Raw genomic sequence first — 12,345 nt, forward strand, 5'->3', positions numbered from 1 at the left:
TACATACACACACACACACACACACACATATATAAAATCAGTTATATGTTCCCTGTTTAATGCTTGTTCTATATTCAAGTCCATCACTGCCTTCTCTGCAGGGATGTTGTGGGAGATGAATGGATTAGGAATATATAAAGATAGTGAGTGAGGAGCTTGGCATAACCGAAATATCAGCTACTAGTTACAATAGCTAGTAAAATAGAGTAGAACAGATCACAGTGCTGGAGGGGTAGTGGGGGAGGAACCATGTGACCACATGATTGCTGCCCTGCCAGTTAGTTCACTCTTGTCTGCACTTGGATGTGATGTAGTGTCTTGCATTACTCTAAGTGTTTAAGGAGCTTGAAGTTCTCACTGAAGAGGAAGGTCAGATGGAGCTAACCTGCATGAGATAGAGGGCAAGTCGCTAATCCTCTCACCAAGTCAGAAAAACCAGCAGTTCTGTTAGGCTCATTTTTGGATCCTTGTACCACATTTTATTTTACGGATATGTGCATTTGTTTACATGTTTATACATGTTACACCACAACCAAGCTCAATCTTCCTTTATCCCTTTCCATGATTGTGGGCTGTAAAATGAAAAACTTTTTAGCCCACAATCATGTATGTGGAAGAGAGGAACATGTATGGCATCTTATAAACTAAATCAGCATACTTAATAGTATAATTATTCAGATTTACAGTAAATGTTTTACCCCCTTTATTTCCCATAGGCTCATTTTTCTCCATTTCTCTACTATCAAAATCAACACCTGCCTAACGGTTCTGTCACGGAGGCCCCGGTTCCTGCGCCTGCGGCCAGCTCCAGGCCAGATCATAAGCCTAGACTGTGCAGGCTGGTGAAAGGTGACGACGGCTATGGCTTCCACTTAAATGCAATTCGGGGGCGGCCAGGCCCATATGTCAAAGAGGTACGGCGACCTGGTCCCGCAGCCACACCAGGAGGGCGGGTCCTCCCTCACCGATGGCTTAGCAAACGGGCACACGGGGCCTACGTGGAGCGTCTCACTCGAGTTCAAATAATTGCTGCCATGGTCCCTGACCCTTTAAGATAGCTTAGTACAGCCTAAGCTCACATCCTTTATTTCTTAAACATGTTACACTCAGTCGTCTGTAGACACTTTCAGATCAAGTAGAGCTGGCATGCTGGTAGGTGACAGTCACCGTCAGCACTGACTGGCGGTGATGCTTGCTTGCTTCTGTGCACATAGCCAATGCCTCTGCGCGGAGGGCCTGAGGGAGAGGACTGTCCCTAGAGCTCGCACGTTGGGCGTGCAGAAGGGACCTGTGATGTCTGATGCCTTTAACCCAGAAGACATACAACACGATAGCCAACCACTAACTCCACTTAATGGAGAATGGAAGCTGTAGCTTCCATAAGCAGAAAGCATTAGAGCACTGTCCCTGACTTCTCTCCCTCAAGGAGAAGTATCACAGTGAAGAATAAATTCTCAAACCCTCATCTCCTGTGAGGAAGCCAGCTCCCATCCCCGTGTCTGTGTCTGGGCGTGAGGGAGCCAGCTCCCATCCCCGTGTCTGTGTCTGGGCGTGAGGAAGCCATCTCCCATTCCCGTGTCTGTGTCTGGACGTGAGGGAGCCAGCTCCCATTCCGTGTCTGTGTCTGGAGGTGAGGGAGCCAGCTCCCATCCCCGTGTCTGTGTCTGGGTGTGAGGGAGCCAGCTCCCATCCCCGTGTCTGTGTCTGGAGGTGAGGGAGCCAGCTCCCATTCCGTGTCTGTGTCTGTATATGTGAGGGAGCCAGCTCCCATCCCCGTGTCTGTGTCTGGACGTGAGGGAGCCAGCTCCCATCCCCGTGTCTGTGTCTGGACGTGGAAACTCCGCCCGTGTCCGCAGGTGCAGGAGGGCAGCCCTGCCCAGCTGGCGGGGCTGGAGGACGAGGACGTCATTGTTGAGGTGAACGGGGTGAATGTGCTGGACGAGCTCTACGAGAAGGTGGTGGACAGAATCCAGAGCAGCGGGAACAGCGTCACGCTCTTAGTCTGTGGGAAGAAGGCCTACGAGTACTTCCAGGCGAAGAGGATCCCCGTTGTCTCCTCCATGGCCGACCCACTGGCCGTGCCTCTCGACCCCAGAGGAGAAGCACAGGCGGAGTCAGAGGTTGACTCACACGTGGCAAAAGAACGAGTGAGTGGTGACACATTTCTTTAAAAAAATATTTTTGTTGATTTCAGAGAAGAAGGGAGAGAGAGAGAGAAATATCAATAGAATCACCTATCAACAGCCTCCTGCAGGCCCCCTGGGGACCAAGCCCGAAATCTGGGCATGTGCCCCAACTGGAAATCAAGCTGTGACCTCCTCCTGGTTCATAGGTTGAGGCTCAACCACTGAGCCACACCAGCTGGGTAACACATTTCTATGGATTTACTCTCTCTGTGCCTTGGTTTCCTCCCCTATAAAACAAGGATACTTTGTGGGACTGTTACCAGGATTATACTAAGACTATTAAAATGATTCGGATAGTGCCTGTGGCTCAGTAAGCATAAAAGGAATAGTAGAGACAGTGCCATTTTTAAAATAACTGGCAGGTATTCAAGTTTTATTACTAGGAAAGAGCAAACATTATGCTGTATTTAGATTAAATTCCATAGTAAATCTCAGTTATCGTTGTCCATTTTCTTTTCATAGATGAACTTGAGGTCCAAGAGCGAAGTGACCTATCCAAGTTCATAAAGGAAACATTTGGCAAAGCCAAGGGTCTTAAAGTTTAATATTGGTTTTCTTTCATCACATTAATGGAATTCCTCTGGCTGGCAACATAAAACTACTAATTTTTAAGGAACACCCCTGTCGTAGTCTGGGAAGGCTGCTGTAACAATACCGCACACGGCGGCTTTGTAAACAGAACATTCATTCCTCACATTCTGGCGGCTGGAGGCCAAGCTCGAGGTGCTGGCAGATGGGTGTCCGTGAGGCCTCTCCAGGGTGCAGACCCGGACTCCTCGCTCTGCCCCCTCAGGCTGGGAGGAGCTGGGGAGCCCTGGGCCCTCTATCCCAGCTCTGCCCTCCTGACTCAATCACACCAGAAGGCCCTATGCTCCCATTCTCTCCCCTTGGGGGTAAGGATCTCACCATATGAATGTGGGGGAGATACAAATATTCAGACCAAGGCACACACAATAGCCACTGACCATACTGCACACTTCTTAACAAAGAGAGTATTCCCGTTGTCTTTTAAGAATTCTGTAATATCTCGGCAGGCAGGCCGTTGTGGAAAGGAAATGGGTTAGTTTCAGACAGCAAGCTGCAAGCCAAGCCAGTCAGGTCACCTGGCTGCTGGCGATGACCCTCTCCCTGGCTTCCGGCCCCGCCCCGCACTCAGACCTTCCCTTCTCTCGCGCAGGCCCTCAGCACAGCCTCGCAGTCCTCCACCACCTCCGAGGATACCAGGATGTGAGGAGAGCCGTGGCTGCGGCTGAGCTGTCTCTGGGTATTTAACGGGCACCCTTTCCAAGGAATGAGCGGCCACCACCTGCTGTCTCCGGGGACGAACCCTCTGGACACTGGCCCGTCACGTGCACTGCTTCCTGCTGTCACTTGTCCCGGGTGGCCACTGCGGATGCTCGTTTGTGGCCACCTCCGGAGAAGCTGGGGCGGGACCAGGCTCTTCTCCTGTGCTCTCTTTCAAGCTGCAACTTAACTATCCTTCCCTGCAGGATGATCTCTCTCACGTCTACGGGCTCCTGGAGGCCAAAGGTGATTCATAAATCTGTACATGTGAAGCTGCTAATTAAAGGACTTAAGCTTGCCTATTAAAATTATGCTTTTTAAAGACTGTGTGGTTACTAAAATAAATGCCATTAAAAATGTCTCTTGAGTTGCTTGAATCTTCCCCGTTAGCTGATCTAACCTGAACTGTTTTTGATAAGCATTTTATGCTTTAATTTTTGTTTTGTCTCTAGGAACCAAAAAACAAAATAAAATTCAGAATAAGACCTTAGTAATAAATAGAGATTTCCTGGTAGTAAAATTAAGGATTTTCTAAAATGGCATTTCTGAGTGTTCTACAAATTTTCCAACATCTTCCTTTTACAGATGAAGAAATTGAGTCATAGGAGAAAAAAGTGACTTATTCCAGTTAGCAGTTACTCATTGTCTTACCCACAGTATGAGGGGCAGATGGGAAGAAAATACGAGCCATTATTACTTAATTGAATGTAGAGTAATTCACTCTTATATGATAGTGAAAGGAAATCAGGAAAAATGAGACCCTTAAAACCTCTCTTGGTAGAATCTATTTCAATTGCATCCCGTCCCAGCCCCAGGGAAGAGGAGACAAGCTCCTGGCTGTTTTAATGGGTAAGGCTTGGGGAGGAGGGCGGGAAGCTAACTCGTGTGGATCACACAGCAGACACGGAGCTGTCTTTGATGAAGTAAAGCCAAGGCCAGACTTACAATCTCGGATTTTAATGACAGTCAGTCTCGGGGAAGCCAAAGCCTCCTCCATGCGAACCTCCACTTCAGCAGAAACCCCGCTTGCTTGGCCCAGCCCCGCAGATCCGTTACCCGGTTCCGGTGTGCTTCTCCCCGCCGCTTCGTGGCTCTTTCCCACGCCCCTCCCCACGCTGCACCCGCTCACCCCCACAGGAACTTCTGGCTGAGCAGCAGCCTCAGGTACCCGGCTCCGGGCTCCGGCCCAGGCGCTCACGAGCACGGCATCACGGAGAGGAAGGCACAAGCTGCAGGTGGAATGGCCACCACAGCATCTTGTTAAAAAGTATCAGGCCTGGTCCCCTCCATTCCCCTCGTTCTATCTAAACGCTGACACCATGGCCTGTTAGCGGTCCGCACGGCCGAGCTCAGGGCGTCATGTGCTTCTCCGGCGCCTGCTTGTGCGCCAGGTAGAGGAACAGGATGCTGGAGAGCGCGCTGACCAGGAAGATGACGTCGAACCAGCGGTGGTAGAAGTTGAACTGCAGCTCCCCCAGCACTTCGGTGATGATGGTGCGGTACTCCAGCGGCATGCTCATCCGGATCAGCAGCACCGAGGACACGAAGTACATGCCCTGCAAGTCAAACACGCCAGTCCACACATCACGCTGCATGTAGTGAGGGACGGGTCAAAGGGCGCGGCTGACTATTTAAAAGTATAAAACACTCTGGTACCTTACAGTGCGCAGATGAAACCAGTTTTTACAACTCACCATGATCTGCGCTAACAGCAGGACGATGACGTTGGAGGACTTGCTGCTGGAGATGGCGTAGAAGAACTGCCGAGAGAGGGGAGAGGTGAGTGTGCGGCACGGCTGTCCTGTGTCCAGAACACGAGGAGCGGGGCTGCCAGTTAATCAAAGGTGTCACTCCCATGCCTTACTCCTGTGCAGAACTACTGTACAAGTAAGGCTATAAAGAAGAGACTTAGAGGGAAAGGCTTTAGTTGGTGGTTTTACAGTAATATGACATTGAGACACAAAAGGGTTACAGTGGCTAACAAGCTGTTAAGAGGCTGAGGTCACCTGACTTGGACATCACTCGAAACCATTAAAACAGGTTACCCCAGGCCCTCGTCATTGTTCCTGGGCTCAGAGCTCTCTGCAAAATTGTGCCATACAACCCTCTCTCCTGTCCTTCCTCCGGCTCCTCTCTCCTTTCACTCCAACAGCTGGGTCTGAAGTCCTACCTCTTCCCAGAGGGTTTACCTTCCAGGAAGCCTTTCTGCTTCTACCTCCACATCCTCCTCACAGGTGCCTCTCACAGCTCTTCTCCCAACCTCAGACACCGTCTCATTCCTTCCTCCAAGCACCATGTGCCAGGCGCTGTCCTAGATGCTGCTGACATATCAGCCAATAAAACAGACTGTGGTCTCATTCTATGACCTTTGGTAACTGTAGTTATCTGATTATGTGATGTAAGTCGTCATCATCAATCCAGGTATCAGTTTAACTTCTTAAAAATTCTGTTGTATGACCCTGACTGGTTTAGCTCAGTGGATAGAGCTTCAGCCTGTGGACTGAAGGGTCCCAGGTTCCATTCCAGTCAAGGGCATAAACGTTGGTTGCAGGCACATCCCCAGTGGGGGTGTGCAGGAGGCAGCTGATCGATGTTTCTCTCATCAATGTTTCTAACTCTCTATCCCTCTTCCTTCCTCTCTGTAAAAAAAAAAAAATCAATAAAATTAAAAAAAATTTGTTGTATGTCTTTTATTATTTATTTTAATATTTTTTACTTTATTTATTTATCTTTTTAGAGAGAGAAAGAGAGAGGGAGAGCACATGAGCGAGCAAGAGAGAAACATTGGTTGGTTGCCTTCCCCACGCGCCCTTACCAGTGACTAAAGCCTGGCATGTGCCCTCACGGAATCGAACCGGGGACTTTCGGTGCACAGGACACCGCCCCAACCAACTGAACCACATGGGCTAGGGCTGTTGTTGTCTTTGCAATATCTGTGACTGTTGTTTAAGAAATCTTAAATAGGTAAAATGAGCTCACGGTGCACATGGCCTTAAAGAGTAATTACTCTGACTTGTGATAGAACGTACCTTGGTAAGAGTGATCAGCAGTCCTCTGATGGATGTGACAATGATTATTCCAACCAGAATGAAGGAAATGTGCTGGGACCAAAACTTCACCTGCACCAAAACAGAAAGAATAAATCTGTTAAATCTCTGTTTAGAGAGCTATGAAGATTAAAACGATGCATTCTGGCCCTGGCTGGTGGTTAGAGCACTGACCCATGCACCAAAGGGGCGCAGATTCAACTCTGGTCAAGGGCACATATCTGGGTAGCAGGTTCGATCCTCAGCCCAGAAAGAGGCATGTGTAGGAGGCAACCAATCCACATGTCTCACACTGATGCCTCTATCTCTTTCACTCCCCCTTCCCTCCACTCCCTTCCACTCTCTCTTAAAAAAAAAAAAAAAAAAAAAAAAAAATCAACGGGAAAAATATTTTCTGGTGAGGATTAAAAAAACAAACCAAGAGGATGCCCTGACTGCTATGTGGCTAGAGGGAACGCCTGCAGGCCCTGTGGGAGGAAAAAGAAGTGGGGAAGAGAGCAAGTGGCAAGGAAAACAGCTCCAGGAGGAAGACAGCAGTGGCGTCTTCATTAGCAGACAAATTAAGACGTACGGACAGAAGAAAGTCAAGTGCAGTGAAGTGATGAAAACAACAGGAATAAATCGGAAGAAACACAAGCCTAAGGTATAGCTTCAACGTGACAGTGAAGAGCACAGACTAAAAGGAAACGAAACGGCAGCTTGATTGCTTCTATGACCTGTGAATGTAGTTCTCTGATCACCCAACACGTTAAGGAACTTTTCTTTCTTAATAAGAGGATTAGACATTCTCGGCTAATTAGACTCCGGGAAGCAGTCAGCCTTCATCTGAATCACTGACGCCTTTTCCTCCTCTGGCACTGTTTCCCGGGAGAGGCAGTGAGGCCCCGTGTGTGCTTCTGGGAGCTGCTCTCGCTGCCGCCTACCAGGGCCCTTCGGAATGGTGCAGTGTGAGCGCGCAGTGAGTTACCGGTGGAGTGTGGATACACACAGCAACTGAACGGCCTTGAGAAGACTGAGAAGAGCATTTCTCAAAATTCAGCCCGGTCAGAAATTTAAAAGAGGAGAACACATATGCTATACCAGTGAAGCATACTTCCCAGCATAATTCATGTAATTCTTGAAGGAAAGAGACCACACTCCTTCAAAGGAAGAAGGATACACTATTGGTCTACCAAAATGTGTGCTTGGCCCTGGCTGTGTAGCTCAGTTGGTTAGAACATTATGCCAATGAGCCAAGGTCGCAGGTTCAACCCCTGGTCAGGGCACGTACAAGAATCAACCAATGAATGCATAAATAAGAGGACAACAAATCAATGCCCCCACCCTCTCTAAAATCAACCAATCAATACAATTTTCTAAAAGTGTGCTCTGAGCTGTTCTTAAAGGCTGGAGCTCAAGGTGCTCTGGTTCGTTTTCATATCATCCAGCCACCAGGGGCGTGTCCAGTTGAGCTGGCTGCTGGCAGCATGCCATCTGGTGAGAGTCACAGCACAGCTAAAATGAAAGGCCCTCGGAGATAGGAACATAACACGGTCTTATGATCAGCCAGAATCATTGGCCATCTACACACCGAGAAAATATACTAGTCTACAAATAAAGATGTTACATTTAAATTAGGACAAGAGTGTATTCAATGATGGTGGTATTCTAAAACAGGGAGAAAGATGACAAAAATTTGTGCACAGGTTACAGTTTTCATCTTTAGTGCATAGTCCACATTATTTAATTGATCAAGGTAATTTTTATAGTAGAAATCATCTCAGTTCTAACACAGAACACCAATTAGTAGTTAATATTCCACCAGAGGATCAAAGGCGAGCTGTGTGCTTGAAGATCTCACAGAGACGTATGTTAGTATTTGGTGGGAGAAACTGGAGTCGTAGTTGGCTACAGAGCAGAGGCAGAACTAGAAATACCAGCAACCAGCATCCACGACAACAGTAAGTCCCAGCCGAAACTTATGTTTATACCTTTTACCAATCTGGCATGTGAACATGTCAAAATACATGCAGGAGAGGAGGAAGAACAAAAGCAGAGCCAAGTCCCCATGGGAAGGAGTTAGAATCTGAATTATAATTGATAGCAGATAAAAGAGAAAGGAACAACAAACCAGGATCGGGGTACAGCTCTTACGTCAAACTGGATTCCCAGGTAATTCACAGTGATCTCAATGCCTCTTGTGACAGGGTCCGTCTTCCCCACGCGGTCAAAAACGATATTAATGGTCGCCTGCAGAGACACACACTTTTCATTAGAGCAGTTCAACAATCACCTACTATTTCAAAAAGGTGATTCAAAATAATGAATTAGTCACCATAACACATCTCACTGCTGGATGTTCCTAAAAATGAAATTGGACTCGGTCTAAATCAGATGTAAGAATTCTATTTTGGCTGTCCACAAAGACAAACAAAAGTCCCTATCTCTCTTTTCTGTGCAGAGAACAGGGAACAGGCAACGGATGTCCTCCTGAACTCATCAGAGCTAGGAGGCCGCCCGGTGGGAGAGGAGGCCACCCGGTGGGGAGGAGGCCACTCGGTGGGAGAGGGAGCCACCAGGTGGGGAGGAGGCCACCCGGTGGGGAGGAGGCCACCCGGTGGGAGAGGAGGCCACTCGGTGGGGAGGAGGCCACCCGGTGGGAGAGGGAGCCACCAGGTGGGGAGGAGGCCACCCGGTGGGGAGGAGGCCACCCGGTGGGAGAGGAGGCCACTCGGTGGGGAGGAGGCCACCCGGTGGGAGAGGGAGCCACCAGGTGGGGAGGAGGCCACCCGGTGGGGAGGAGGCTACCTGGTGGGAGAGGAGGCCACCCGGTGGGGAGGAGGCCACTCGGTGGGAGAGGAGGCCACCCGGTGGGAGAGGAGGCCACCCGGTGGGAGAGGGAGCCACCAGGTGGGGAGGAGGCCACCCGGTGGGAGAGGGAGCCACCCGGTGGGGAGGAGGCCACCCGGTGGGGAGGAGGCCAGGTTAGGAGCATAAAGGAGCTCCAGGGCAGTTCCCAGTAGTTACTGCCTGAGTGCTCTAACAGCAATCACTACAGATTTAGAGAATTACAGTTAATAAGCCAACAAAGCAGAGCAAATGGAGTTATGAAAAAAGCCAATTAATCCAAAAGAAGGCAGAAAAAAAGGGAAAAGGGAAGAAAACATTGAGACAAATAAAAAACGTGTAGTATTATGGTTGTTTTAAAGCAAACCATATTAAATGTAAATGGTCAAAACCAGGGGTTGGCAAATGCTGTAACTGTAGCATGAGAGAGGCCACAGATGATGGGTAGACAAATAGACTTGGCTGTGTTCCAACAAAACTTTATTTACAGAAGCAGGTGGTGGCTGGATCTCACCTGTGGGCTAGATGGCTGACTGCTGGTCTAAACGTACCAATTAAAAGGCAGAGATGGTCAGACTGGATAAAAAACCAAGGCCTAACTAAACGTTGCTTATAAGAAATTCACTTTAAATATAAAGTACAAATAGGTTAAAAGGAAAAGAATTGAAAAAAATACATATTATGCCAACACTAATAAAAATAAAATGCAACCGAAACTGGTTTGGCTCAGTGGATAGAGCATCGGCCTGCGGACTGAAGGGTCCCGGGTTCGATTCCGGTCAAGGGCATGTACCTTGGCTGTGGGCACATCCCTAGTAGGGGGTGTGCAAGAGGCAGCTGGTCGATGTTTCTAGCTCTCTATCCCTCTTCCTTCCTCTCTGTAAAAATCAATGAAGTATATTTAAAAATAAAATAAAATGCAACCTCCCTTTCTGGGCGACCTGAAAAGGAGAAGGAGAGGCTCCCATGTGGGAAGGATCGGCTTCTCTGCTGACTCCACTGGGATTTAGTGCCTCCACCAAACCCACTTTGCTCCTTCTGCCCTCACCAGGGAAAAGTACCCGAACTCTGACAGGTGAAGAGAATACACTTACCATGAAGATTTTCCAAACACAGTAAATAGAGAAAAAGTAACCCAGAAAATTAAAATATTTCCCCTTGAAAGTTTTGGAGTATTCTATCCTCTCCTGAGGGAAAACAAACAGAAAACATGTCAGTCTCAGCAAAACGTAAGTTTATATATAACAAAAATGCATTACTTGTTCAGGCTAAACAAAACACCACACATGGTAACACTAATATTAAAAAAGTAATAGTGGGCAACGTTTACTGAATACTACTTTAAGCCAGAGAGTGAGACAAACATCCGCCATGCACTATCTTCATACCGGAAGCTGAGAGGTTAAATAACTTGCCCAAGGCCACCTAGCTAGTGAGGAGGGGAAGGTAGGCTCAGGTTTATAGATCCGTCCCCAAGGCTTCTGTCACATGGTCCTCTGGGGCTACTCCGGTAGAGTGACCCTCAAAAAGGATTAAAATAGTTGAAACAACTTTAAGGAAGAGATTTCTGCTAATTTAAATTGTGATGCATTTTAGGTATAAACAGAAGAGTTACTTCTTGCCCTTAGATAACTTCTTGTTCTGCACCATTAAAATGGGGCTGGGCCATGGCCGAAACGTGTCTTACTGCTTTTACCCTACAACTGACTTGTAAGGGAATGAAGAGCAATCAGGAGCTGCCATCCTGATCCTGGGTCGGGGTGGGTGTGGGGTAAGGGGGGTGGTTGGGGGCTAGGGGTAAGGTTTGTGTGCCACCTTCCTCGATATTGAAAGCCTCTTCTGACTACCCCCCTGCTTCCCATTACTGAGAGCATTCATTAGGGGTTTTGCTAGTGGGAGGAGCAATGTCATGGGGGGTGCTGACTTCTAATGCTCCGTGGCTGACAGTGAAGCTGTGGAGTGTCTCTTGCACTGACTGGCCGTGGAGGACACCAAAAGGCATTGAGTCTTGTTCTCATGTTGATCACATTGACAGAAGCACACTTCCCTTCCCTTACTCTGTACCTTGGTAGCATGTAGATCAGCTGTTTCCAGAAAAAGCTGCCTGCTTAGTTCTTCCAAAGCATCCACTTCCTGCTGAATAAGGTTAAGATCTGGCACAGAATAGGCATCAAGGTTTAAACCACAAAGAAGTTTCAAAAGATAGAAAGCATATGTTTTTGGTTTCACCTATAGTGTGGATTCTAGGAACTGCCTCGATTTTCAATTTCCTGTTACATCACTATTACAGAAGTCTCCTGTTGCTCCCCCGCCCTTGCTCCTCTGCACCCCACCCCTGCTCCACCCCAGGCCTTCACCACACCATTGTCCCTGTCCATGGGCTGTGCACATAGCACACAAGTTCTTTGGTTATTCTCTCCCCGACTCCCTCCACCCCCTTCCCTCTGAGATCTGTCAGTCTATTCCATGCATCCATGCCTCTGGATCTACACTGAGTGGCCAGATTATTATGATCTCTGAACACATAAGAATCTGGCCACTCAGAGTGTGTGTGTGTGTGTGTGTGTGTGTGGCATAGGTGGGGTCCGGCCAGCCTGGCCAGGGGGAGGGGACATGGGTGGTTGGCTGGCCTGCCTGCTGGTCAAACTCCTGGTAGAGGGGACAATTTGCATATTAGCCTTTTATTGTATAGGATATACACTGAGTGACCAGATTATTATGCCTTCAGAAATCATAATAATGTGGCAACTCAGTATATTTTGCTCATCAGTTTATTTTGTTAATTAGATTCCACATAGGAGTGAAATTGTGTGATACTTGTCTTAGCTGACTGGCTTATTTCACTCAGCATAATACTCTCCAGGTCCCCCCATGCTGTCTCAGAGGGTGAGAGTTCGTTCATTTTGTACAGCTGCATAGTATCCCACGGTGTAAATGTACCACCACTACTTAATCCACTCATCTACTGATGAGCACCTGGGCTGCTTCCAGATCTCAGCTAT

At 48.1% G+C, this 12,345-nt stretch overlaps 2 protein-coding genes across 3 annotated transcripts in view; one reads left to right on the forward strand and one right to left on the reverse strand.

Annotated features, from left to right (window-relative positions):
* PDZK1 (PDZ domain containing 1) overlaps positions 1-4,281 on the forward strand; it is a 29,187-nt gene extending 24,906 nt beyond the window's left edge. The window contains exons 7-10 of one of the 2 annotated variants that reach the window (XM_084867094.1): positions 717-914; positions 1,857-2,147; positions 3,364-3,450; positions 3,677-4,281. In XM_084867094.1, the coding sequence (XP_084723220.1) occupies positions 717-914; positions 1,857-2,147; positions 3,364-3,417 (543 nt within the window). In that variant the 3' untranslated portion in view covers positions 3,418-3,450; positions 3,677-4,281. Of the gene's footprint in view, positions 1-716; positions 915-1,856; positions 2,148-3,363 lie in introns of both variants that reach the window. The other variant, XM_084867093.1, reaches the window with a different exon arrangement.
* Positions 4,282-4,411: 130 nt separating this feature from the next.
* GPR89A (G protein-coupled receptor 89A) overlaps positions 4,412-12,345 on the reverse strand; it is a 37,634-nt gene continuing 29,700 nt past the window's right edge. The window contains exons 9-14 of the mRNA XM_084867109.1: positions 11,408-11,496; positions 10,438-10,530; positions 8,651-8,746; positions 6,500-6,589; positions 5,165-5,230; positions 4,412-5,026 (exon numbers count right to left, since the gene is read on the reverse strand). Coding sequence (XP_084723235.1) covers positions 4,820-5,026; positions 5,165-5,230; positions 6,500-6,589; positions 8,651-8,746; positions 10,438-10,530; positions 11,408-11,496 — 641 coding nt within the window. The 3' untranslated portion in view covers positions 4,412-4,819. The remainder of the gene's footprint in view (positions 5,027-5,164; positions 5,231-6,499; positions 6,590-8,650; positions 8,747-10,437; positions 10,531-11,407; positions 11,497-12,345) is intronic.

Source organism: Pipistrellus hanaki (genome assembly GCF_964339955.1).
Source record: "Pipistrellus hanaki genome assembly, chromosome: 18".
NCBI lineage: Eukaryota > Metazoa > Chordata > Mammalia > Chiroptera > Vespertilionidae > Pipistrellus > Pipistrellus hanaki.